The sequence below is a fragment of the Podarcis vaucheri genome (genome assembly GCF_965113315.1).
Source record: "Podarcis vaucheri genome assembly, chromosome: 6".
Classification (NCBI taxonomy): Eukaryota; Metazoa; Chordata; class Lepidosauria; order Squamata; family Lacertidae; genus Podarcis; species Podarcis vaucheri.
This window is the reverse complement of record NC_138764.1, coordinates 92,409,675-92,435,108: the sequence shown is the minus strand read 5'-3', so window position 1 is coordinate 92,435,108 and position 25,434 is coordinate 92,409,675. Positions and strand designations below refer to the sequence as shown.

The following is a 25,434-nucleotide window of genomic DNA, read 5'->3' as shown; positions in this document are numbered from 1 at the left end:
TTGAAGTGCAGGAGCTCGTCGTGACGCCCCCTATAGGCACGTCTCCAAGGAGAGTTCGGTTCCTTGTCCTCAAGAGCCGTCCAAAAGAGCAGACAGCTGTGTTACCATTCGCGCACGCACCCCAAACGGCAGCAGTACATAGCATAAAGACCAGACCATTTTACTATATCAGCAATATTATATATCGCTTCCTGGGGAGGAAACTCTGCTAAACTCAGTGATCTTCACTTCTAACAACTCCACTGAACTTTGTGATGCTTTCTTCTGACTATATTGGTTCAACTTGAAAAAAATATTTAATAAGTGGTATTTAATAAAGATCTTCCTCCAGCTGAAATGCAATCTTTAGCACTTAATTAGAAAGCAAACAATTTTGTAGAGAAGTGTTACTATTTAAACAAGTGTAAAGTAGGAAGCCCATCAAAACTAAAGTACTCAGTTTCTGTTAATTTCCCTCATTCTCTCACTTCCTCTATGCCAGTCTTCCCAAACCTTGTTGTTTAGTCGTGTCCGGCTCTTCGTGACCCCATGGACCAGAGCACGCCAGGCACTCCTGTCTTCCACTGCCTCCTGCAGTTTGGTCAAACTCATGTTGGTAGTTTCGAGAACACTGTCCAACCACTTCCCAAACCTAGCTACCGCCAGGGACTAACAGCTCCCAGTAGCCCCAGCAAGCACAAATGTTGCTGCAGCACAGTTGAACTGGAGGACATTAGGGAATGCTGCTCTGGGCTTCTATGTCACAACCACACTTAAAAGCCTCATATTCACCTCATTCACATGCCAAAGCAAGGAAGATCCTTCAACTACCCTGGTGTTCCTACACTGAAAAGTTCTGGCACTGCACTCCCATGCATTGAGCCGCTTGAATACTACTGCAAGTGTCTGTGAAATATTGAATGTTTGCATATGTTTCCATTTTTCTAGGAAATTTTATAAAGATGGGGAATAATCATTTTATAGTTTTTTATCTTGTGGTTAATTTGCAATTGTCTGTAAGCTGAAATAAAAGAATGAATATATGATACATCACATCTTACAGTATTTGCAACAATAGTTTGCATTAAAAATAGCAGTTTTGTATCTTGAATTATGAGAAATTAATCAAGGTTTTAAATTAAATGTTAGAACATATCCTCTTTGCCTTTCTGTAAGAATCACTTTTTATTTTTAACAATTTGCAATTAGTACATATTAGGTGGCTGCAATATAATGTGGATTCATGGAAGGAAATTATCATTCTTTCCATTTTTTTAAAAAAAGATCAAAGGCAAAAACAAATGCACCCCAAATTGTAAAAAAATAATTCTGCAGCTTTTCAATTAGGATTGCATGAAACTTTTTTACAGTGATGCATTAAATGTTTTAACAGTTGACTGAATATTCATATCCATCCACCAAACTGCAATTTATTTGGCAAATACACTCTGGAAAGATAATCGGATGAAAAATATGTCAATGCTTGAATTTCAGCCTTCATTTTGCATGTTGCCATAATATCTAGCTGTAAAGGAAAGCATTGGAAATTAAACTTCTATTGAAATTGATATGATGCATATATTACACTTAACAGTGATCTAGAAGAGTAACTGTGTCACATCAGAAACAAAAGAGTTTTGTTCCAGTTTCAAGTTATTTCATAGTATAAAAACAAACCTTTATTGTACAAGAGCAGCTTTTGGCCACAACTGAATATGTACTGTGTAAGTGAACTGAAACCATTGATTTTGATTGACTTAAGAATGCTTATGTTTGTGTTAGATTATGGTCTTGATCTCTTTTTACTTGTAGTAATTTCTTTTTTACATTATGCATGGCAATTTACAGCTCAATCCTATCAGCTGCTACTGCTGCAGTAAAATCAAAAGCTTGCACTGCAACAAATAAAGCAGCTTACTGTTGAGTTGTGGATGAACATATCAGACGACACAGCGATTCTCCAAACAGCTCTTGTTTATTCACAGGTCAGAACAGAACTGAACTGAAGGGTTCAGCCAGCCTGCTTATATAGAGCTCCAGTACAACATAACTGTAACAACTTTCTGTAGCTATCTAATCACTGAACGTCAGTTTCGATCCCTTCTTTGCATATGTGGACCTGAACTATCTACAGGATCCCCCTGCTGGCCCAGGGTGAGAACTTCAGTACATAACACTTACTATATGAATCAAAGTTGTCAGATATATTAAGATCTGTAATGTGGTCTTTTCTTGTTTCCTGTTTGTAGTTTATTTGGTGGTATAATTAATAATAAACTGTCTTTCATTACAATTACAGTCAGTGGGAGGAAAGGTGGGCAATGTGCTTAATAAATCATGCATTTGTTAGTGAACTGTATTTTTATGTGGCTTTGGCTCACAGGCACATATGACTTCAGTGTAGTTGTGGTAGCTGAACTCCAAGATCACAAAAAAACATGGACAGGCTTTACAAATATGCAGCATGTTTATTGTCCCTTTTATAAGCCTAAATATTAATTTAAATACCAATTTAAATACCAATACTCCACATGCAGCTGCTGGGTGACCTTGGGCTAGTCATACTTCTTTGAAGTCTCTCAGCCCCACTCACCTCACAGAGTGTTTGTTGTGGGGGAGGAAGGGAAAGGAGAATGTTAGCCGCTTTGAGACTCCTTCAAGGGAGTGAAAGGCGGGATATCAAATCCAAACTCTTCTTCTTCTTCTTCTTGATTTATTCTACCTATATAAACCTGGAAGGCCTTGAAAGGACTGGCTATTGGCTATTGCTGAGAAAATAACTAATAACTTAAAAGTGATAAAAGGACAAGCATGACTGGACAAATCTTATGCAATACAGTAGCTGTTTATTCAATACACAAATGAAAGTGGTCTTAAAGATAAACCGTCTGTGATGGATAAACCAACTTTTGTGCTGTATATAACCAATAAAGGTTTTTTTAAATCCAATCTATACCTGTGATCTGTTAGTCTGCTTTTCTTTTCCATTCTCTTAGCATTCACATTAATACACTCACTCCTGTCTCAATAGTGCATTATGTGGAGGCAGAGCCATGGGTTATGTCAGTTGGTAGATTACACAAAGCTAAATGGCAGAAAACATGAACTTTGATTCAAAAGTGCTCTAATAGGTGAAAGCCCTTGCACAGTAATTTCCAGTTGCCTGACAGCCAGCTGGCTGTGGGGTGCTTGGGAAATGTTGTACAAGGGATTTTGATAGGTGAGTGAGATAACACACCTGTCAATAATCTGATGTCATAATGACAGCTTATCGATATATGGGATGTCTCACCCACCTGTCAAATTTGGCCTGTTGGGGTAAGGCCAATCTGGCCTGCTGAACTGGAAAAGGTTCCCCACCCCTATGCTAGCTGTTACACATGAGTTTGTGGAATAGATTTCTCCTCCCAGTTGCTTGGATCCAAGCAATAATTTGGAAACCTAGTTCTGATTTGAGTTTGGTAGTTGATTGCAAACCATGGCTTCCTCATTAAACACCATGCTATTAAACTGTTGTTTGGGATGATGTATGAATTTTCCTCCTACTCTACACAGAAAGAATATGTTATCTCAATTAGAATCACATAATTCTATTATTCTAATTAAGGTAACATATTCTTTCTGTGTAGAGTAAGAGGGAGAATGAGTTCAAGAAGCTCAAAAAATAATAAATAGTAAAAAAATGTACATACTTCTTTTTTCCATGCTGATTGATAAGCAATATAAGGTCTTGTATTCAAACTGTCCAGTTTAATTTGATCTTGTTTAGTTAATGGAATCAGTGCAGTCTTGGGTATACTCAGTCTGAAAGGCAGACAGGTGAATATGACTACTGTATCTTTACTTTTCACACTTGTTTAAAAATATTATTTCCATCAATCACTACACACTGAAATAAAAGGAGTGGGGCACTGATTGAAAAACCCTCCCTCTTACCCTGTAGCTGTCCATGTGTATTTTATACAGAATAATCCAGCAGAAGTTTCCCAGTTTTGTGGGATTTAAAGTAAATGTATTGTTTTTGGTTTCATTTTTGTGAAAGAATGAGGGAAATTAAAGTTCTTAGAAAAGCAACTCACCGGTCAAAATCAGATGGAAGAAGGCCAAGCCATCTTATAGCAGGAACTGTGAGGCGATGGGCTTCAAATGACATAGACTGAAATGTGAAAAAAACACTTCTCATTTTCTCAGTTCTTATGACAGTACTCTCCACTTACCTGTCTGTATCTCGTTGCAAATATCTAGATAAGCTTTATTATTTATTCTTATGAATGGAGCATCCCATGTCAAGTCATGTTTTGATTTTTATGTGTTTGTCTAATGAAGTTATGTTTTGTTATTGGGGTTATATGCATAAAATTCAATAAAAATATGGTTTTTAAAAAAGAAAAATGTCAGCTTGGAAGTTTATCTGACAATAGATATTGGTGGTAGTGGGACTGACAATGGGTAAATTATAGCCTCTTTCTATTGAGATAACTAGTTTTAGATTAGTTTCAGTCCTTCTATTAAAAAACCAGAATCCTGTTTTCTAGTCACATCAATCCAGGATGAGGAATCTCCATCTAAATGTTCACAACCCATGCTCATTTTGGTAGAGATGCAGGTATACAAAGTTATAGGTTTGGGGATCCTCCTAAACCCTAGAAATTAATAAATGGTATGATTTTGATTATTCTGGATGTGAAGGGAGAAGTACAAACTGCAGAAGAATTCCTGGGCTAGCCTATGCAAAGAAAAAAAGAAAAGAAAAGAAAAAGAAAAAAAAGGGGGGGGAAGAGACCCGGCTAAGTCAAGGATATTAAGAAACAATACAGGGCCACTGAGGGCCATTGGCAATGTAAGAAAACTGTCCTTCCCTCCTGTCCTGAGGTGTGAACAGAGACGGGGTTGGACAGTTGCTAGGGTAACTGGGTATGAGGTGACAGTAAAAGAGTATTTTTAGCAGGGTATGCTGGGAACAAGAAGGGAGAAAAAGGGAGATCCACGTTGAGCAGGCTGGCTGAAGGCATCCTACCCCCTCCAGATCCTGGCACTGATTGCTGTGGATCTATTCTTCATAAACTAAGCCCCTCAGGACCCTTTCCTTCTATGCACTTGGCTGCATTCAAAAGCCCACATACCTGGGAGTAAGTCTCACTGAATTCAGTAGAACTTACTTCTGAGTAGACATGGCTAGGCTTACACTGTAAACCCAATTCAACTTTAGTTTACTAGGCAGGATCAGTCTAGGAATGCAGGGCAGCCCTTCCACTGGAGATGCAATGAAGACTCACATTGCCTATATGCTCCAGGGGGAAGTGCCACCCCAAGGTTAAGGGCCCTACAGGAGCCTCATGAGAATGAGTTATAACATCTGATAATTTTGGTTGCCCCACTCTGCACCATTTTTACTTCTACGATGTATTTTTGGAGACAGAGTGAACAGAACTATACAAAATACTCTAAATGTGGTTACAACATATATTTGTATCAGAACTTTATTATACAATTTCATTTTCAATTCTTTCTTTTGTAATTCCGAGCATGGGTGTCATCCTTTTCACAGCTGCTACACACTGAGTTGACATTTTCCATCAACTGCAGTCCCAAAAGATATAAAATTTTGGTCCAGAAACAATATAGACCAAAATAAGACATAACGTATTAGTCCTGCTTAAATAAACCAGCAATAGTTTTCATATATCACATTTTAGCTAGAAATGGTGCAACAGAATTTTGAATTTAAAATTGTAAAAAACTTACCACAGAACCATACTTGTAGATACACATTATTTCAATACCTAATATAAAGATGATATGAAATGTAAATTGAGTTATACCTATTGGGGGCAGATTTGGTTCATAGAATGCCCCATTGCACTTTTGGTTGGGGCAATAGCATTAGTCCACTGGAGGAGCACTTCTGGGCTGGGCAGAAATATATCTCCACTTCATTTAAACTCCCCTCCCCAGGATGTTGGATAGGATTTTGGATTGAGCCACCATTGGTGTTTTGAATACATGGTTGCATTTTTTTTGAAAGGTGAAAATAAATCAATGTATGATTTAGCAATGTATCTTAATTGTAAATCTTTGTATACCAAAATAGTGCTATGAATTATTAATAGATAAGTTGCCTTCCCAATTTTTTTCAGTAGGGCAGAGTTCCTAACTCTGCTTTTGCAGAAATCATGCCAATGTCAGGTAGGGGGCACTTGGAAGGCTGCCAACTCTGCCCGCTTTCGCAGCTAAGTTCACTTTTGTTTTCAGAAGAAAGCTTGGGAGGGATGATGGGTTGCTGGGTGGGAAAATGTTAAGTATCTCATTCCAATTTTCTCCTGAAAGTGTTCATTTTCTCCTGAAAGTGTTCCAGCATCATTTTACAAGGGAGCCATGAGACTGAGAGAACTGTTTCTATCATAAAGTCTTATTCTGCTCTTAGACTATCTTTATAAATTATATGGTGAGGAGGACTATCTTCATTTACATTTCTCACACTTACCATGTGGATCACCATCCATGAGAGCAAAGATAGGCACATGGCATGTATCCCATAACTTTCTGACTAGAAGCCTCGTGTTGACATCCGGCACACCTTTTCCCTAAGGAAATAATGCCTAACTAGAGTTTATATAATTATCAATGTTTTGAATATATATTGAGAAATCATTGCACTACCAGTCAAATAAATTCCAGGGTTACAAAATGTTAGTTACATACCGTAATTATTATGCATGGGGACATTTTACTGCAGAAGTTGTCATCCAGCAGTCTCTGAAAAGTTGCATCTTTTTCAACAATTAGAATAAATTTTGCTTCTGTGATCAAATCTATAAAATTAAGGCCACAAATATTGATGGGATTCCATTGTGCCATACAATTAAGTGCTGAATACTGTAGTAAATAACTTAGTATCAGAGCCAATATTTTAAAGAGAAAAAGAAGTACAAATTTTACAGTATATTGGTCTTTGTCTCTCTTTAAAAGAAAAACCCTCCCCCAGTCTACAGATAGATGTTTTCCTTAAAGGATACTTCTCATTCCTTCTACATTAGATGGTACGGCTACCTAAAACAACAAAAGGCAAAGTACCAAAAATAAAGATATGGAATTTAATAATTAGATAAACAGAAACAGGAATAAATCATTTAAAGGCCTTAACTGTTAATTTCCAATATAGTTTTCTACATTAATAATTGCTTTATAGACTCCATGTGTATTGATGGATACTGCACGTGCAGAAACAACCTTCTTGACCTTCGGACCCACTATTGGTTTTGTCCACTCAATCTACCAGTCCATCTTCATATGCAGGGGAAATCCCTACGTCACTGAGTGTTTGAGACCCATCAGCTACCCTCACCTGGTTTAGCTGGTTAGTTGAAGATATTCCTGAGCACTGCTGCGTGATGACAGCTTCCAGGAGCCACAGTTGAGATCTGACTGCAGGGTGGGACCAAAGGTGGACAAACTGCTCCAGAAGGAGCACAATGTCTCCCCCATCAGAGGTACTACCCCACCCTTAACACCCCATATTGCATTTATATCCCACTATTCTTCTCCAAAGAGTTTAAGGTAGTGGGCATGGTTCTCCCCCTTCTCATGTAATTCCCAAAACATTCAAGGTAGGTTAGACTGAGGGAAGACAGTGACTAGCCCAAGGTCACCCAGCAAGCTTTGTGGCCAACTGGGGGTTCAAACCCTGGTCTCCCAGGTCCATGTTTGACACTCTAACCATGAAATCAATGTGCCCAAAACACTCTTCCCAAATAACAACTTTGTTTTATGCTGAAATTTGCATGTGGCCACTAGAAAGGGCAAACGTTAAACATCCTGATGACAGATGTTTACAGACACTTTAAACTGCTGTATTTTGCATTTGTTTTATTGCCTTTCAGCTATTATTCAACTCAAGTGAGATATGAGTTCCAGAGTTATGGAAGAGGTTGTTAACATTTCATATCTCATATTGGAATTTGTCTCAATATGGCAAACATATGGAGAAAGAAACAGGGAAGGAGATGGGGGAGGGGAGAAATTGGCATAAACACCTATATACTGTAAGCTGAAGTGTGTGGCCTTACTGTTTAACCATTATATCATTGCAGGTGTTCAAGATAGAACATCTGGACATACTAAAATATAAGGATACCCTGAGAAATATTAATCTTGAAGGAACCTTATATTTAGTCCTAGAAAAGAAAATATGTCTTACGTTGCTCATATAGTTATTTTTTCTCAATTGGAATGAATGGGCCAGATTGTGTGCACTAGGGAACTGAATGCATGTGGTTCTCTGAGTGAGAAGCTTATTTTTAAGTAATGTATTCCCTCCTATCTTGCACCACTTGACTTATTAAAGCATCTCCACTGTGTATGGCTGGGTGGATCCATGGTGTGGCCAATGCATCTTTGTGGGAGGAAGTGGTCCTGGTCTTCTTGAAAAAGGCAGTGATTGAACTTCTGAAAAAGCCCACTCTGGATGAACTGTGTTTTTTAAAAAATGTTTTTGTGAATGAAAAAAAATTATATATGGTTTGTTGTTGATATGTATTGTTAAATATTTTTGAAATGTTTCATTAATACAGTGGTACCTTGGTTGTCAAACCTAAACTGTTCCGGGAGTCTGTTTGACTCCCGGAACCATTCAAAAACCAAGGTGTGGCTTCCTATTGGCTGCAAGAGCTTCCTGTACTCAATTGGAAGCCACGGAGGACGTTTGGCTTCTGAAAAACGTTTGCAAACCGGAACACTCCCTTCCAGGTTAGCGGCGTTCGGGAACTGATTTGTTCAGGAGCCAAGCCGTTCAACAACCAAGGTACCACTGTAGAAATAAATAGTGTATTCTAGTCAAAGGTAACAGCTTTAGTAAAAGGAAATTTCAACATTGACTCTGTGTCCATGACCCTGTTCACATGTCACAATACTGTATAAAGTATGGATTGTGGGGACTGTGCAAGCATACTAGCTTCTAGAGAGGATGGCTTAATGTGTCATCCAGACCTGAGACTGTGGTGAAAGAGAAACCTTAAGCACGATCTAAGTTCAGTTGATGGCTTTGTTGCCCTGCTGCACTGAGCTATGAAGCCTGGGGAGGAGCAAAGCAGGTGCAATCTCCTCTATGGAAGCCAGCTCATTTGCACTAAGCCACAGCTTGGCTTAGTGTTATGTGTGAATGTGGCCAGTGTTAATCCATGTTTTAGTAACCTCTGAACTATGTGAACCATATATTGCCCGAGTCATGTGCCCTGGGCATATGCTTTCCTCCTTTGTGTGTAAGGTGAGGAGAAACTTCTGTTCCTGATTTCTTTTTCTTTTTTTAAAATAATATTTATCAAAGTTTCAAAAGGTACAAAAAAAACCCAAAACAAAAAAAGAACAAAGAAAAACACAATAAAAAATTCTACCTTTAAAATCTCATTTTCAATAACTTCTTTTCACGACTTCCTCTCACCTCCCCTTCTTGTATTCCAAATCCAATTATTTGTTCAGCAAGTTTTTATCCTTAATGTCTTAACCTTAATTTGTTAATGTGTTTATTTGTATTAGATTTTAACCCTTAATTCATTATTATATTTAGTTCAATTTATAAATCAACTTTTAGTTTATATACCTTAATCATACGTAAAGAAAACTTTTTCTAAGGTTGACCCTATTTCCCTTCCACGAATTCCCCATTCTTATAATGATAAACAACATGAAATTTAACACAGCATAAAAAAGATCAGGCCCCCTTTGGACTTCCAAACCCCACCCTTCTCTCCCCGGTTTCAATCCCAAACCATAGTCCATTAGTCCATCTATTTAGCCTGGTGACCTTACGTCCGAGGCTCTCAAATCTCTTTCAGTCCCTTTCAGCCGGCTTCTTTGAAAGTCCCTTATGGTTAGCACCCAAACTCGAAGGGGCACTCTCTCTATAATGTCCATGATCTTTCCAGCCTGGCCTACTTGTTTAAAGGTGGAGCTCAAGCTCTGTTTCTTAAATCCATGTATCCCCAAGACTCCAGCTTCCACCTTGGTCGAGCTTGAAGTCATCTTGACAGGCCTCCGGCTCTGGTTTACCTTCTGTGACATTTCGGCCGCCCCTCCTTTCTGCTCTTCCTGTTCAGCAAGTATCTTTTCCTCCTCTTCAGTCTTTGGTTTCTTTTCTTGTCCAGCTGCCTGTGTTTTGAACATCAAGTCCTTTTCCAGCTCAGAAGGTATATTTACTGTTGACTTCGGTTTTGTAGGGCTTGTAGACAAAACATGGCCTTGCTCATACATCTTTCGCAGCCTTCCCATGAGAAAGACGACCTCATCCAGATCTGCTAGAATTTTCCGACCTATTTCCATTCTTGTAATGTCCGTGAATCCCCTCTAGAGGGATTCTGGTTACTTAGTATTCCTTTCACTTCCGAACCAAAAGTCAAATTTATTTGTATCAGTCTTTCTTTACTTTCAATACCTTGTAACGATATAACCGGCTAAACCAAAGCTTTCAGTTTTTTCCGACTTTGACAGCTAATTTGACAGCTGTCAAAATCTTCTGTAAACCCTCAGCAGGCTCCTTTCACGGGTTACTCCCGGTCTCGAGAAGAGTGGCACTTAATCAAAGCAAATAAACTCTTGTCCTCCAGCACAGTAACTTAGACTTTTGAATGCGTAGAATTGATAATTTTTATCCAATCAGGAAAAAAAACAGCTCTTCTCGCAACCTTAATTGGCGAATCCTTGCTTTAAGCTGTTTACAATGGGGCGGAGACGGACTTCCTCTTTGCACCTCCCCCGCTCGTGCCGAATTCACAAAAAAAATAATCATTTTTGGCAAATCATAGTTTGCTATTTCATCTGAACCTGTCAAACAATCATTTGCCAATGGCTTCTTATTGTGGTTTGTGGGCAACTATGGCTTGTGCAAATGATCCCCCACTAGACTTGGATTCCACAGTAAAGTAGTTTGATTCTAGCCATGATGGAATGCTTCGAATCTCATTTCTTTATATGGGTTTAGTATTATATCTGAAATCAAGGTTTAGTGTTATATCTGAACATGGCCTTATAATTTGATAGTATTTTCATATATACTGGATGTTTTCAAAAGACATCAGGAATTTAAAAGGATTTAGAATAAATGTTATTAACTTTATTAAAATGTCATCATTTAATTTCTCTCTCCCAAAAGATCTTGATCTATACATATAGAGTAGAACATCTTCAAAGCATACATTGGTTTATGAAGTGTTGAGATTTTATATGTTTACTATTAACACGTTGCAACATCTTTGAATATTTTATGGATTTGGACAGGCATTCTGTTACGGTTCTAAGAGAAGCAATAGCTAAGGAACAATTGGTTTTAACCCCTTTTCTTACACTGCTCCAACATTTTCTTAGACAGTCTCTGCTGCTTAAGTTGTAGTCAAACATCAATTGCAAACTAAAATATGGATACTATATTAGGACTCCTGAGAAAGAATAGGAGTTCCCCAACTCTTGAGGAAATATTATAATATACAAAATGCATTGAGCAATCATTTATCTTTTGCAAATATTTGAAATCACCTCCTTTATTTGCTCAGCTGCAAAACCTCAATTGCATATTTATTTATATAATATGTAAATTAATTAACCAAAACTATTCCCTTCCAACACTACAAATTCTATGATTCTATTATTCTAAGGAATTAGTAATACATACTGTTGTACTGCAGCTACAATTCACTTTTGTACCATCTTCTTCAACATAACTTAGATTACCAGCAATGCAACCTTTGCTGGTAGACAGCTGTGGGAGAAAAAATGTGAATTAGCTTGTCTGTTTTTGGGCTCAATCTGATTTTGGAATTAAGTTGCTTACTGTAGAACTCCATTCACTTTCCAAGTCCCTTTTGACAACTGGTTTCCCAAAATCCTGCCATCTCACTTACAGGGCTGGCACTACAACACAAAGTGGGAAGAGAAAGGTTTCTTCCTGCCCATTGTTGCAGTGGCACTCACTGTGTATTTTCTGACACCGAAGCAGCCCCTGTAGTTTTTTCAAGGGCCACTGCAATGTCAACATGTTAAGCATAGAAAGGAAAGTATGGCAAGGGGGGTGAGTGGAGAGAGACCAACCTGTCTTCTTGGCAGCCTACAGGAATGCTGCCACCAGACAGAGGGAAAGACCTCACTTTCCTCTTCTGTGTCTTGCAGCTACCACTGCACTGATGAGAATGGTAGGTAGAACAGGTTGGGGACTAAAATGAAAGCTGGAGAAAAATTTAGAAGCTATAATACCATCTCAAATGTGAGGTGAGTCTTACAGGCCTTTGAAACTTGTATTTCTGAGCCCATAAGTAAATGTTTTGTTGTCATCCTTAATGGTTACAGTGTACCACAGAAATAAAGAATAATGTTGCATACTGTAGAAATAAATAAAAGTAATGCTTATACAATTCAGAACACAGGTGTGAATAATAAAAATAGTTTCGTAAAGACATTATAATTTTTTGTTGGCTATGACTTCTGTGATTAGATGATTGAACAAGTAACTCTTGAATCACTAGATCTAGGAATAATTACAGAGCAGACATTGTCAAATATTCAAAGAATGTTGATGTCATGCTGTGTTTGCTTTAGAGAAGTTAAACAGTTCAATGAGAAAGCAATGAAAGTTGCAAAAGAGAAAAGTAAATAAGAATAAATGAAGCTACTGCAAATTCTGTTCCTTATCAATATCTGGGATGCTCACAATCTGGGGGCCTTGAGCTGTCAGAAATATGTGTACTGTGTTAGATATATAGAACATGTATAATGATATGAATATTATAGAAGTATTTAAAATCAAAATTGCTGACTATGCTTAGAGTCAGAACTGCCTGTCCAAAGCAGTGTACGTAAGCAGCAAGAACCTTGCAACTATGTTCTTTAACAGGAGACTAATAGTTGGCCAGATAAGAGGAGGAAAACATATTGGAATGTAATGGTAAGGAGTTAGCACAAACAAGGAGAATTGCCAAGGACAAGTTTGGGAGGGAAAGGTAACAGAATATGCAAGCCAAAACCTGCTGAAAAGGAATGATTGAGGATGACATCTTAATAAGATAACGGGAGTTTCTAAGTGGAAAACAACTCCAAATATGGTGTGTCCAATTGGAAGCCCAGGTAGAGTATCCACAAGCTGTTCACACATTGCTTTAGCCAATAATGTTGCATAAATGATACAGGCAAGAGGATTTCATGTATTTACCTGATAGAAGAAGAGTATATAAGAAGAGCCTGAGAGCATGTACTGTTGTCAGACCATGCTTGTGGCAATAGCCTCGTGGCTGACCATTCAGCGCTGTCTTAATGATTAATAATTCTCTGTTGAGCCTACCTTGTGTACCTGACTCCTCTTTCCTTAGAGGCTTTTGGCAGTCTACTTCAAGGAAGGAGCCCTAGGAATTTTCCTAATAGAGCTGAGACACTAATTGGTGAGGTATTAAGCATTTTTTAATTGTAGCAATGTACCAAGCTTTCTTATTTCTCTCCTTATTGGCATCGTCAGCTAGACGCAATAACTTTCTTGGCCTATTTGTGCCTTCTACAGCTTCAAATGATAATAATTTGCTGTACTTTTCCAAATGTGATACATTTTTACAGATCATGTAATAAAACTTTTTTGATACTTAACAATATGCAGACTCCTTCTTGGGATCTTGAGCATACAGGAAATGTCATTGGTAATGTCGTCCACTACTCTTTGGTTACCAAAATGTGCTGTATCAGTGTAAAATATATCTCTGTCAAGATACAAAATATTGTCATTCAAAAATAAATGAAATAATAATAGAAGAAGAAGAAGAAGAGTTTGGATTTGATATCCCGCCTTTCACTCCCCTTCAGGAGTCTCAAAGCGGCTAACAATCTCCTTTCCCTTCCTCCCCCACAACAAACACTCTGTGAGGTGAGTGGGGCTGAGAGACTTCACAGAAGTGTGACTGGCCCAAGGTCACCCAGCTGCTGCATGTGGAGGAGCGGAGACGCGAACCCGGTTTCCCAGATTACGTGACTACCGCTCTTAACCACTACACCACACTGTAGTGTGGTGAAGTAATACACTGAACTATTACAGTGATACAGTAATAGTACCATAAACATTGATGTTACATAGGGAATATAGTCTAAGTACTTAAATACCATGCATATTATCTTCTACCACCTGCCTTCCTAAACTGATATCAATCCAACAATCATAGCCTTGGTCCAAACAAGTACTTTCCATGTATAAGACGTCCCCATGTATAAGATGAGCCCAATTTTTTTGAACCCAAAATTAAGAAAACAATATTTTAACAGCAAAGCATGGCCCACCAGCTCAGGGCCATCTGAGCAGAGAAAGGGGGGCATCCCTTACTTCACTCACCCTGCAGAAAGGGATCGTGCTACTGAGCTGCCTCAGGGCTGCCTTGCCAGTCTGGCCAAGCTGAAAGCAGCCACCTTGGGGTATTCAGCAACTGCAAGTCAGCTGCGCTTTTTGCAGTCGCACGAATCTGGCTCTGCAACAGGGGGGAGCCGGTGGGGAGGCGCACCCGGGGAGGTGCTGGTGGCCTGGGCACATAGTCCCCACTATAACTGACCTGTGGATCGGGACCACAAGGTGCTCCTCCTCCTCCAGCTCCCTCCCCAGGTGGAAATTGTTGCAACAGGCAAGTGTTAGCCCCACAAGCGTGTTCTGGCATTCACCATCCATGTATAAGACAACGACCACCAATGTTTGACTAAAAAACTTCAGCAAAAAACATTGTCTTATACATGGAAAAATATGGCATATGCTGTGAAGAATGGGAATGAGGAAACCTTTAAATCAACATTTCAAGGTCCATGACAAAATTAAATGACAAGGGCTATGACTTTTCACTGTCCAGACACAGTGCTCATACATTAAGTAGTTTCTGAGTTGTTTGCTCTAAAAGATTTTAAAAGTTTGAAATACTTCATTATATATATTTAGACACCAGGCAAAAACATTAATCTTCTCCCACACCTTTAGCTAATTAAACAATCTTTGTCATTTTAAACTGTGCATGACTATGTTATGCATTTTTATGTTTCTATATTGTAAACTGCCACGTGATCCTCGAATGAAGGGTGGTCTATACACTTAATAAATAAATAAAATAAGTAACCCTGAGATCAGATTCTCCTTCCTCAGGAAATGAGATTCAAGACTTAAGTGCGAAGGGGAACTGGATGCAGGGCCAATCCTAAAGCACATCCACAAGATGTGCCTATGGTAAATCCGCTCCACTTGTGAGTGGAGTTGTGGTGGACTGCGTGGCCACCCACTCCCCACCGGGGGCGGGGGACCTTGTCCCCTGTTGCCTGGGGGAACCCGGCCACGTCAGAGCCTGGTCAACCAATCCGCTGGCCAGGGGCGTGGGCGTGGCTGGAGCTGTTTAAACCAAGGAGCGAGCCAGAGGGCTTTCTCTTTGGCTTGCTTCCTCAATCACCCGCCCTCCCTATTTTGCAGGTTAGGCGATGGCCTTGCTATGGACTTTGGTTGGTCACCTTGGTTGTCTGAGGGGCCTGGTAGGAATTTTTCCACTTGGCAAATTGGCTCTGGCCACTTGGTTTTTGCCTACCTCATAGCAATCGTCACAACTTTTAGGATTGCGGTTAGGCATTGTTTGACCTTGTGTGTGGGGAGGGGAGGTGTGGCCATCACCTGCCCCTCCATGCTTAAGGGTATTCCGTTAAAGGAATCCGGGGGTGTAGATCTAGTCTGAAGTCCGGCTGGGGGCTAGGGCCTTGACACGACCCCGATGGAAACACCAGGGGGAGCTTGAGTTGGTTCGCATTGACAGGGTTCCCCCTACCGGTGGCTTACCCTTACTGGACTTCCTGCACACTGGGCAGGAGTCAGATATAGTCAGGTCCAATCAATGCCTAACCCAGTACTGCTCACATTCTGTAATTTCAATAAAGTTGTGGCCCAAATTTGTCTAATAACATAAACCTAATATCCGTGTCCTTGTGTGAGTTATTTCCAACGAGGGTGTGGCTGCGGGGTCTTGACACTCAACTGTGCCACTTTAACCCAAAGATGTTGTATTGCTGTCCTCTGACTCAGAGGACTCCATTCCAGAAGCTCCAATACAACCAGAGGCTCCCCTGCTCTGTCAACACACTGGTGTGAGCCAAGCCCCTTTAACTGAAGAGGCACTTTTCAGGAAAGGTGGAATTTACTGCTCCTATATAAGACCTTGTCTATGGTTGATTGTTGCTGAAGCAACAGCTGAGTGCTAAAAACATTCAACCTGAGCTCAGCTTACATCATAACAATACTTCACCTATACATACTGTGCCAAATCTGTTATATCACATTTTTAATTTTAAATGGTTATTTCAATTTTGCAGTTACATACAAAGTTATTATTACCTTTTTGTTGCATAAATGTTTGTCTGCACCATCTTGTAGATAATAGATAATATTTTAAGAAATAGAGCTGAAATATAAAATAACAGCTAGTAAATATTACCAGCCATCTGAGTGTTTCTGAATAAAGATTGGTGTGCTCTTTTTATTTTAAAATGTATTATACCATTATGTCTATATATACTAATCAATGAAGTTTCTGCAAGGTTAGAAAAATGTACTTTGCTGTAATTACAAGTATCCTCTTTTTCAAATCGAAATCTTGAGGGTGAACAGGACTTTTGTAGTCCAATATTCCACTCTGTTCAGTGCCTGATTCCTACTATGAGGTAAACTATTCCTACTAAGTATGATTCCTACTATGAGGTAAACTTTCTGTCCCAAGCTTTGATGTGTAGTAGAAAAAAAATGTTCAAACCTTTTTCAAATATTTCCTTTAATCAGTTACCCTGAGTCCAATCTAGTTTCAGTGCTAGTATGGTGCTCATCTTACTGCTAGCCTTGTTTGTCAAGGAACAAAAGGCAGTACACTTTAAGGCTCCTGATTGTTTCCCTGCAGTTGTACCTTTACCTGCCCCACATCAGATCTCACAGTCAGGTGTGGGCCAGGTGGGTGTGGTTTGGAGAAAATGGCCTTTTGTGCTAAATTAAGTCCCCTGCTGAGCCTAATTGGCCCACTTGCCTGGAGGTCCCCTACCTTTGCTCTATTGGGAAAATATAATCTTGGGTTTTCTGGGTGGCCTAAAAATACCTTAACCATTGGGAATTCAACTCCTGGTCATCTTTCCCCCCCAATATATATATATATATTCACATCTACATTATTCCTAAGTTAGTTTGAGCAAAGGACATACAGAATAGTTTTACAGTAAAGGAAAAGTGTTTTAGTTGAATATTATATTGGTGTCTACTGTTCCAACACTTTACAAAATGGGATATCTGAAAGAAGAATCTGTTGGGATTGTTGGACATATGTGCTGCGGAAGCTCACTCAAGTGGTTAAGTTCACTGCAGAAAACCCATTTAGCAGAGTTTACTAGGCCAAAACCAACACACACTACTATACATAAACACACTATTTACAGATGTTACAAGCAGTCTTCTCTCTCTGAGCCCAGAGAGGGATCTTTGTTTCAAAGTTTTTGCTGTGTTGGAGTCCCCTCAGTGGCACTGAAGGGCCTGCTGATTCAAATGTGCTTCCAGTTGATAACCCCAGTACAGAGAAAGTCGCTTTAGCATCACTGACTAACTGATAATACTGTATTGAAACTGTAGAGAGATAGATAGATAGATAGATAGATAGATAGATAGATAGATAGATGTAAAGACATGTTTTTTGTACTTCAGAATATTACATTAAAAAGAAATAAATTAGTATATTGCTCAGTTTCTTAAACTTACCAAATTTTGGTGCTGATTTGGGACAGTCACTTCTTATTTTCCTTGTGGTACAATTACCAGTAGATGTCATCTGCAAACCTACAGAATCTGTAAACCTGTGGATGTGTAAACCAGTTCAGCTGTATGTTACTTTTCAGAATTGGTGTTATTATGTAAAGTTTAACACAAAAGAGGGTTGCTTCATGAATTCAGATAAGCAAAAGTCAAATGCTATTTGAAAGGAAGATGGATTTGGAAGAGTGTAATCAACTCTATAATTTAGAAAAGGGTTTGTCTCTCTAACATTTGTTTTCTATGTGTGTACACCTTCCAAAATACTGTCCCCAAACTCAGCAAGAGGATTTCTAGGGTGGGATGGCAGACTTTCTTGCTGTTTGACACTGGGTGCCATTTGAATCAAAAGGGTAAACCAAAACTTGACTTTGGTGTGACTTTCCCAGATTTTGGCCATAGATTCAGCTTGCCTCTGAATATATTGACACCAAGCTTGGCATGAAAGTTCCTGAGGTAAGGATGGGCAGGATCTACATTGACATTTTGGTGCCAGGGGCCATTCTGAATCAAGATGGTGGACCAAAACATGACTTTGGCATGACTATGCCTGTTTTTATGGCATAGGTTAGGCCATCACTCAAGATATCATCATGAAACTCAGCATGAGAGTTCCCAGAGTAGAGCATTTAATTGATGGTGGTAGACTGAAATGTCATTTTGATATGACTTTGCCTGTTTTTTGGCATAGGTTTGACTGTCTCTTGACCAAATTGGGAAGAGGGTTCCGGAGTGGAAGGGTATTTTTGTTGATGTTTAGATGTCAGGCACCACTTTGAATCAAATTAGTGGACTAAAATGTGACTTTGGAGTAACACACCTGTTTTTGGTGTGATAAGTCAAAAACCACAAAATTCAATAATCCATTTAAAAATCACAATATTGTTTGGTTTCTAAAAATTCCCATGCACTCCTTGCTTGTAATTATATAAATGCTCTGCACATGGTTAAATTAAACTGACATATTGTCAGATCTAGGTAAGGAATTAGAATAAATAAAATCTAGAGTCATGTAAACTGCCCTGAGATCCTAAATGTGACTAATAAATAATTTATTTCAACATGTACTTGAAATTTGGTCACAATGTTTATTTGCCATCCTGAATATTGTACTATATTTTCTAAATCTGGTGTGCCATGGTATGTGTGTAGCATTGATGAATAACAATCATAATTAACAAATTGTTGAAAGGTATAATCCCAATGAAATTTGGAGTGGTATTATTAGGGAAAGGTTATATTGGTTTCGTTGCGCAAATGTGACATGACTGCATTTTCACTTTTTAAATGCACTGCTTTTTACGTCCTTAAGGTGGCAGAAGACACTGCACTGTAAAGCTACAGAAAAGCCTATGATCCAGGAAAAAAACCTGACTTTTCTCTGCAGACTATTTCCATTCTTATCTTGCTCTACCCCTAGAAAAATACCTAAAGGTCAGCTATCATCTAAATAAAGCAGGTAAGATGTACATAGGTCATATCTGAAAGTATTTCCATACAAAACATAGATCTAATTTTAGACCAGTTGCACACAATCTAATCTCATGGTTTAAATTAGCATATAAAAAGTCCAAATGGGCTACATCTGAGACAAGTCATATTTCGAATATGCTTTCTTTACAATCATATCTGCAATTTCAGTTGTGGAATGCTGTGATTAAGCAACACAATTATTACATAGGAAGTTATTTTGGTTTACTGTGTAAGGTTCCTAAGCAAAACCTGTTGGGAGAGTCAAACCTTGGAGCCTTCTGCATACAGTGCATGTTTGCTATTAAATAACTAATCACAGTACAACACATTTAAGTCAGCTGCGAGTTAATTTCCCAAGTGTCTCGATGCAATATATGTAAAACTTGAGATGAATTGGTCTGGAATTGTTGCTATTTGGGATATCCTTGTAAACCAGCTATAAGTATGTAATTAGCTATTCAAAAACATCACTAACAGATCCTGATTCCATTGATTGATTGCATTTATATTCCAACTTGCCTCCAAGGAGCTCAAGGTGATGTACATGATGCTCCTCCTCCTCATTTAATTCCCACAGCAAACTTATGAGGTAGTTTACACTGAAAGGCAGTGACTGGCCCAAGGTGACCTAGTGAGCCCCATGGCTGAATGGGGAATTAAACCCTGATCTCCCAGATCCTAGTCCAACACAGACTACTACACCACACTGTGTAGTGTAGCATCTTTGTTCAATAGAAGTCCATGATTTCCCTATTACTTTGTAGTTTATGAGATATCACATATATTGGCAGTCCCTATTTCTCTTTCTGATGTCTGTGAGTTGTATTTATGAATGGTTCTGCAGTCGTGGCTGCTTGAAATTTGGTATTGTTAATAACCATGTCAGTCCAGCACTGTTAATTTACTTCTACCAATTCCTCAACTTTCTGGGGTTCATAGCAGAGGGTTTAGGGTTGCATGAGTGGTGTGCACACAGCGGGTGCTAAGCCAAGTGAGGTGCCTTCTCAAAGCCCAGTAAGTTAGGCTCTGGGTTTGGGGAAGGAGACAGGGTCCTAGAGTCTCTTATCCATCTTTGGGAATGCATCGCAAGGACTTAGGTGGGTGGGTGTGTCAAATTCTGACCTTGCAGAGGGTGCCATAGTACCCAAGTCCACTGAGAGGTATAGACAGTTAATTTATTTATTGCTCACTGTCTGCTAAGATTCTAATGTAGTGCTTCAAAACTTGTATTATCATCCACAGTTGGGACCTGTTCTTGGGACTTTTTAAAAAACTCTGTAGCATTTGTGATTTTCATTGAAGCCATGGTGACCTTTAGCCAGATTGTCAGTTCATGCATGACTGAAAACCACACACAGCAGATTGTAAGAATAAGTGTACAATTTTGTTGAAGATTTTTTTTTTCAGGAAAACATTGTACCATGGCACAGGGTTTCATGAAACATGAAGAGGCAATAATAAAAGTTGTTAATGTTTTTGTATTTGTTTTATGCAGTACACCACCTTAATACCTGGTGTGATTAAGATGATAGTATATAATGTTATAAACAAACAAACAAACAAACATTTGTTACACACACACACACACACACACACCACACACACACGGTAAAATATACCTACTGTATATTTCCCCAGTTAGATCTGTTATTTAATATGAGAACGGGTGCTTCATTTCTGGATAGACTTGTGATAACATCTTCAATAACATTTTCAATTGCTCTAAGAACATCAGTGCTGAAACAAGTTATGACATAGAATTAAAGACTGCATCTATACCAGTTCCAAAGTCTACAATAAAATGTTGACATGCATAACTGCCTTAAGTATGTTAGATTTATGAAGCTGCAAGAAACATTTTACTGTACTTTTTTTGTTTCAGTACCCCTAGAAATCTTAATTTGCTATTTCATGTGTGTACACTTCAAGCATTAGAAAGTACACTGCCTACCACTTCTCATGATATTTCTTTTCAAGCAGCCAAACATTTGGATCAACTGGTTTAAAACTATGATTAATGTTTTAAATCAAATGATGTAACATTAACTTTGGCTAGGGTTTGACTTAACATGTTTTCAAATGCTGTAAACTTCAAAAAATGTTCAAGGGTATAATATAAGTACTTCCTCTCTACCATAGCACATTAACCTTTTGATCTGACACTTTGAATGAGTGCCTGTGGTTTTTAATTATATGTAGGTTTTGGCAGGATAACAACATTGTGTGTGTGGCGGGGGGAGATAAAGTGTGCAATGAACTGAACTAAGAACAGTAGTAATGTAATGTTGTTCCCCATATAGCAAAATAGCAGATTGTGTGGAACCCCCTATAAACAAAAGGACATTTTTGCTTAATTTTATCAGCTCCCTTGCTCTCCAGCTGTAGAGCTCTGTATGTTATACAGAGCTGCCAGTTCATAGATGCTGTATGAATTTGTTAAAACTCTACCTACAACTTGTATCCATAGCCCAAGATATATAAGCTGAGGTCTGGGGGGGGGGACCCAAAACACCCTACATTAGGCCCTCACAATAACTTCCTTTAGCTCAGTGATTTTTTTTTTTACTTGAAAGTACACACCCATTACATATCACAAACCACTTTAGAGACTCTCCTCAGTTTCAAAAAATGATTTTTCATGAGAGTGGAGGTGGTGGGGTAGAAGGGAGTTTGGCTGAAGTTTAAAGAACACAAGTCCAAAGTTCCTCTTGGCATACAGAAATACTTGTGTGGTTCTTTGGATCCTGACCATAAACTTCTAACTCGGATGATCACATTCAGTTGTGGATAAGAATGTGGTCCTTTTCTTAAATGGGAGCACATTGATGTTATATATCACAGTGAACCTCAGACACTCATAATATGCTTCCTCTCTATTAAGGAAGTATAGTATTAAGTGCTTTTTGAAGATGATTGTATATTACTCATAATCTTACAAAGGAGGAAACTGGAAATGTTTTTGTTTTGTTAGAAAACTAGCATTTATCAAAATAAGACGGGATTGATATAGGCCCACACAATCCTCAGCTTTCAGATATATTTTCTCTAAAAAGTGGTTAATGTGCCAGGTTGAAAAGTTTCAGAATAAGATTATTTGATGATTCCATTTATTCAACAGACAAGGGTCATCAGCACTGCTCATTTGCTATGTTTCCTACTGGTACTTTTTATTATTGTATTATTATTTCTTTAGCACATTTATGCACCATTCCAGTGGCTTATTTGCAATCAATTAAAATAAGGCATCCCTGCAAGCAGATTGAAAATCTTAAAGACAGAACACAAAAGGAAAGAAGAAGAAGAAGAAGAAGAAGAAGAAGAGGAAGAAACAAATTCATGCACCAATTCTTAAAGTTAAATAATGATTCTTGTTCCAGCTGGAACTTGGTAACTTTTTACCAAATTAATTCTGATTCCTTCAGTTTTTGCAGTTGCTGCAATGATCTTTTATGACCCATGTGCATTGAATTTTATCATAGTTCTGTATAAGGCAGATAATTTAGCCAGATAGGTTTTTGTTTCATCTTTAAAAATGTGTGGGTAAGTGAGCAGTGCCAAATGGTAGATCCAGGTTTCACATTCAGGCTTATTGTCTGCTGTTTGGGGCCAACATAAGTTGAGAGTACTTTAAAGGAGAAAGAGAAGGATTTGAATCGCATGCTCATTGGAACAAATCACATATGTTCTTTCTTTAATTTTAGCTCCCACTTCTTAAAGATGAAGTAACCTTTAAGAAGAAAAAGATACATTACTCGCCAAACATGCCAACTTAAAAAGCTCTCAGCATTAATTACAGAGAAATCTAAGCTGGGAACAGCAAGGCACTGCAGATGTATCACATGAGGATAAAGCCTGTCAGCTCATTTCCAACAAGTCACAGCATGAACATTATTTTTTCTTTCTTTTTTCTTTTGGCAGCACAAATAGAAATGCACTTAAATCATTATTTCACAACAGGAATAAAACAAACAAACCAAGTTACAGATATAATCCTATAGCGTGTGTGTTAAGTGAACAGTATGCACGTAGATTAGAATTATTTTAAATTAAATTTGGAAAACCATATGTTGCTTAAGACAAAGCTATTAAAGTGCCAAATTTCTTATGCTAAATATATCCAGTGCATTAGTATGATAAATGCATACCGCATCAGAAGCACACTATTTTATTTGTGTGTGTGTGTGTGTGTGTGTGTGTGTATGGAATCTGGTTATTATAGTGTATCCTGCAATTGACTTTTGGGTGAAAACCCCCCAAGAAGAACATTCTACTAAATATGTATCGGTTCAGAGCCTAGAAAATCAGTCTGTGATTCCAGGTTGTTTGCTACATATATAGATGAAATTAATGTGAAAGAATGTGAGCACTCTAGATGTTCCTGTTTCCACTCTCAATTTAGCCATGGTCTATTAGACTGTGGGCTTAGGAGGTATATTTTTCCCAGTCTCAGACCTTTGCCGGTAGAGTTGTCCGGTCACATCCCAGGCTGCACAGATCATGTGTGGTTCTTGAACAGTTCCACAGTTGTGGACTCCCCTGTGAGGGATGATTACAATTTCTGGGGTTTTTTAGTTTAGAAAAAAAGGCAGGTAAGGGGGGAAGTTCAAGCTATGTAAAATTATGCATGGTGCAGGAAAAGTGGATAAAAAGATGTTTCTTGCTATGCAGGATGGACAAAAGGAAGTACTTCTATACACAGCACATAGTTAAACCTTTAAATATGCTTCCACAAGAGCAAAAAGGATAAGCAAGCATTTTACTGGGGTGGGTAGGGAGGGGGTAAAAAAAAAAGAGCAAATATGCTTCCACAAGATTACGGACACCGGCTTAGATGGTTGTATTTCATTAATTAATTAATCAATCATTATTATTGTAAACTTAATTGCAATATGAGCTTGTTATGTTACCTATCTTGAGGAGGGTTCCTCAGGGGAGGAGATAATTGTGGGCTAGGAAAACCAATATTCAGCAATTAATTGGTTTAGAAAATGGATATCCTGCTTTTCAATGGAATAATCTTCCAGGTGGTTTGCAACAAATTGCAATAATACTAAAACAGGCAACACAAAACCCAGCAGCTCTCTGTTGTTTACCAGTGAGCAGGGCTTACTTTCAACTTTGTAATGCCAAATATCCAAAGCAACTTCATATTCTCATAATATAACAGTTTAGAAGCAGTTCTGTGGTAATAATGTTGTCTTTTATTCATGTTACGCCTGGCATTGGGGTAGGTGCTGCCACTGGGACTAAGCTGAAGAGTCAAGCATTCATTATTTCAATGTACTTTTGAGGAAAAGATCCCAATAATAATAATAATAATAATAATAATAATAATAATAATAATAATAATTTATTATTTATACCCCGCCCATCTGGCTGGGCCTCCCCAGCCACTCTGGGCGGCTTCCATAAAAACCAAAAATACAATAAAATATCACACGTTAAAAACTTCCCTGACACTCTAATATCTCCCAACTGTTGGAACTAGAAAAGAGGAAGCATTAAGTGTATAAAAATGCAAGTGGTTAGCTCCAACATGTTTCAGTTACAACCTTCTTTGGGATCACAGGACTGTGAAACAAAAACATCTTTGCTCTCCAAATACTTTGTTGCAAAACAGCATAGAAGTACTACAGATAAACTGCAGTTTCCGTACAGTAAAGCTAGTTGCATGCTAGTAGCTGGGGTACAGTTTCGCCACAGACTGAGCTAGGTAGATGCCCCTCATTTCAGAGCACGAGTTTCATATTAGGCGATGACAGATCAGAAATCTCTTTCCCAATCCTTTGTGAAATGGCCATCCAATGGATGTCTCCCACATCGATGGAGTGAACTCTGTGAGTCTTTACCTGGAGATCTCACAGCTCTGGCTGGCCACAAAGGGGCCATGCCTGCTTCCAAGTGTTACACCAGCTGCTTCCCTCAGTGAAAGTCGGTGTTTGTCCAATAAGGTGAACAAGGACCAGTTCGTCTCTCCAGGGAAGGTCATGGCTAAAAGATGGAGCGAAGGCACTAAATGGAAGGCTAAGAAAATCTGCTATTCGTTGCTCGCCCCTCTCTGCTGATCCTTTTTTCGTGGCGTTCCTGAGGCAGAGAGGTTCGCGCGCAAAACCAACGGTCTTTCCCGCCTTCTCCTAGATATTTTGGCGCGCGGTTGGGGGGGGGAGAGA

At 38.7% G+C, this 25,434-nt stretch overlaps 1 protein-coding gene across 4 annotated transcripts; it reads right to left on the bottom strand.

The window, feature by feature from the left end:
* Positions 1-1,137: 1,137 nt before the first annotated feature.
* Positions 1,138-25,434, bottom strand: SPO11 (SPO11 initiator of meiotic double strand breaks). Of its 4 annotated transcripts, none has more exons than XM_082226321.1 (13): positions 25,114-25,434; positions 20,888-21,001; positions 17,741-17,835; positions 16,343-16,409; positions 13,595-13,703; positions 11,639-11,725; positions 6,996-7,029; positions 6,682-6,779; positions 6,464-6,563; positions 5,725-5,762; positions 4,059-4,135; positions 3,672-3,783; positions 1,138-1,504 (listed from the first exon to the last, which is right to left on the bottom strand). In XM_082226321.1, exons 1-13 carry the CDS (start codon positions 25,251-25,253, stop codon positions 1,385-1,387), a joined length of 1,191 nt encoding a protein of 396 aa, XP_082082447.1. In that variant the 5' UTR covers positions 25,254-25,434; the 3' UTR covers positions 1,138-1,384. The 4 variants fall into 4 exon arrangements, with proteins under 4 accessions (XP_082082447.1, XP_082082446.1, XP_082082448.1 ...); XM_082226320.1 differs by having other exon boundaries at positions 6,682-6,791; positions 25,114-25,432; XM_082226322.1 differs by lacking the exon at positions 25,114-25,434 and adding an exon at positions 23,717-23,787 and having other exon boundaries at positions 6,682-6,791.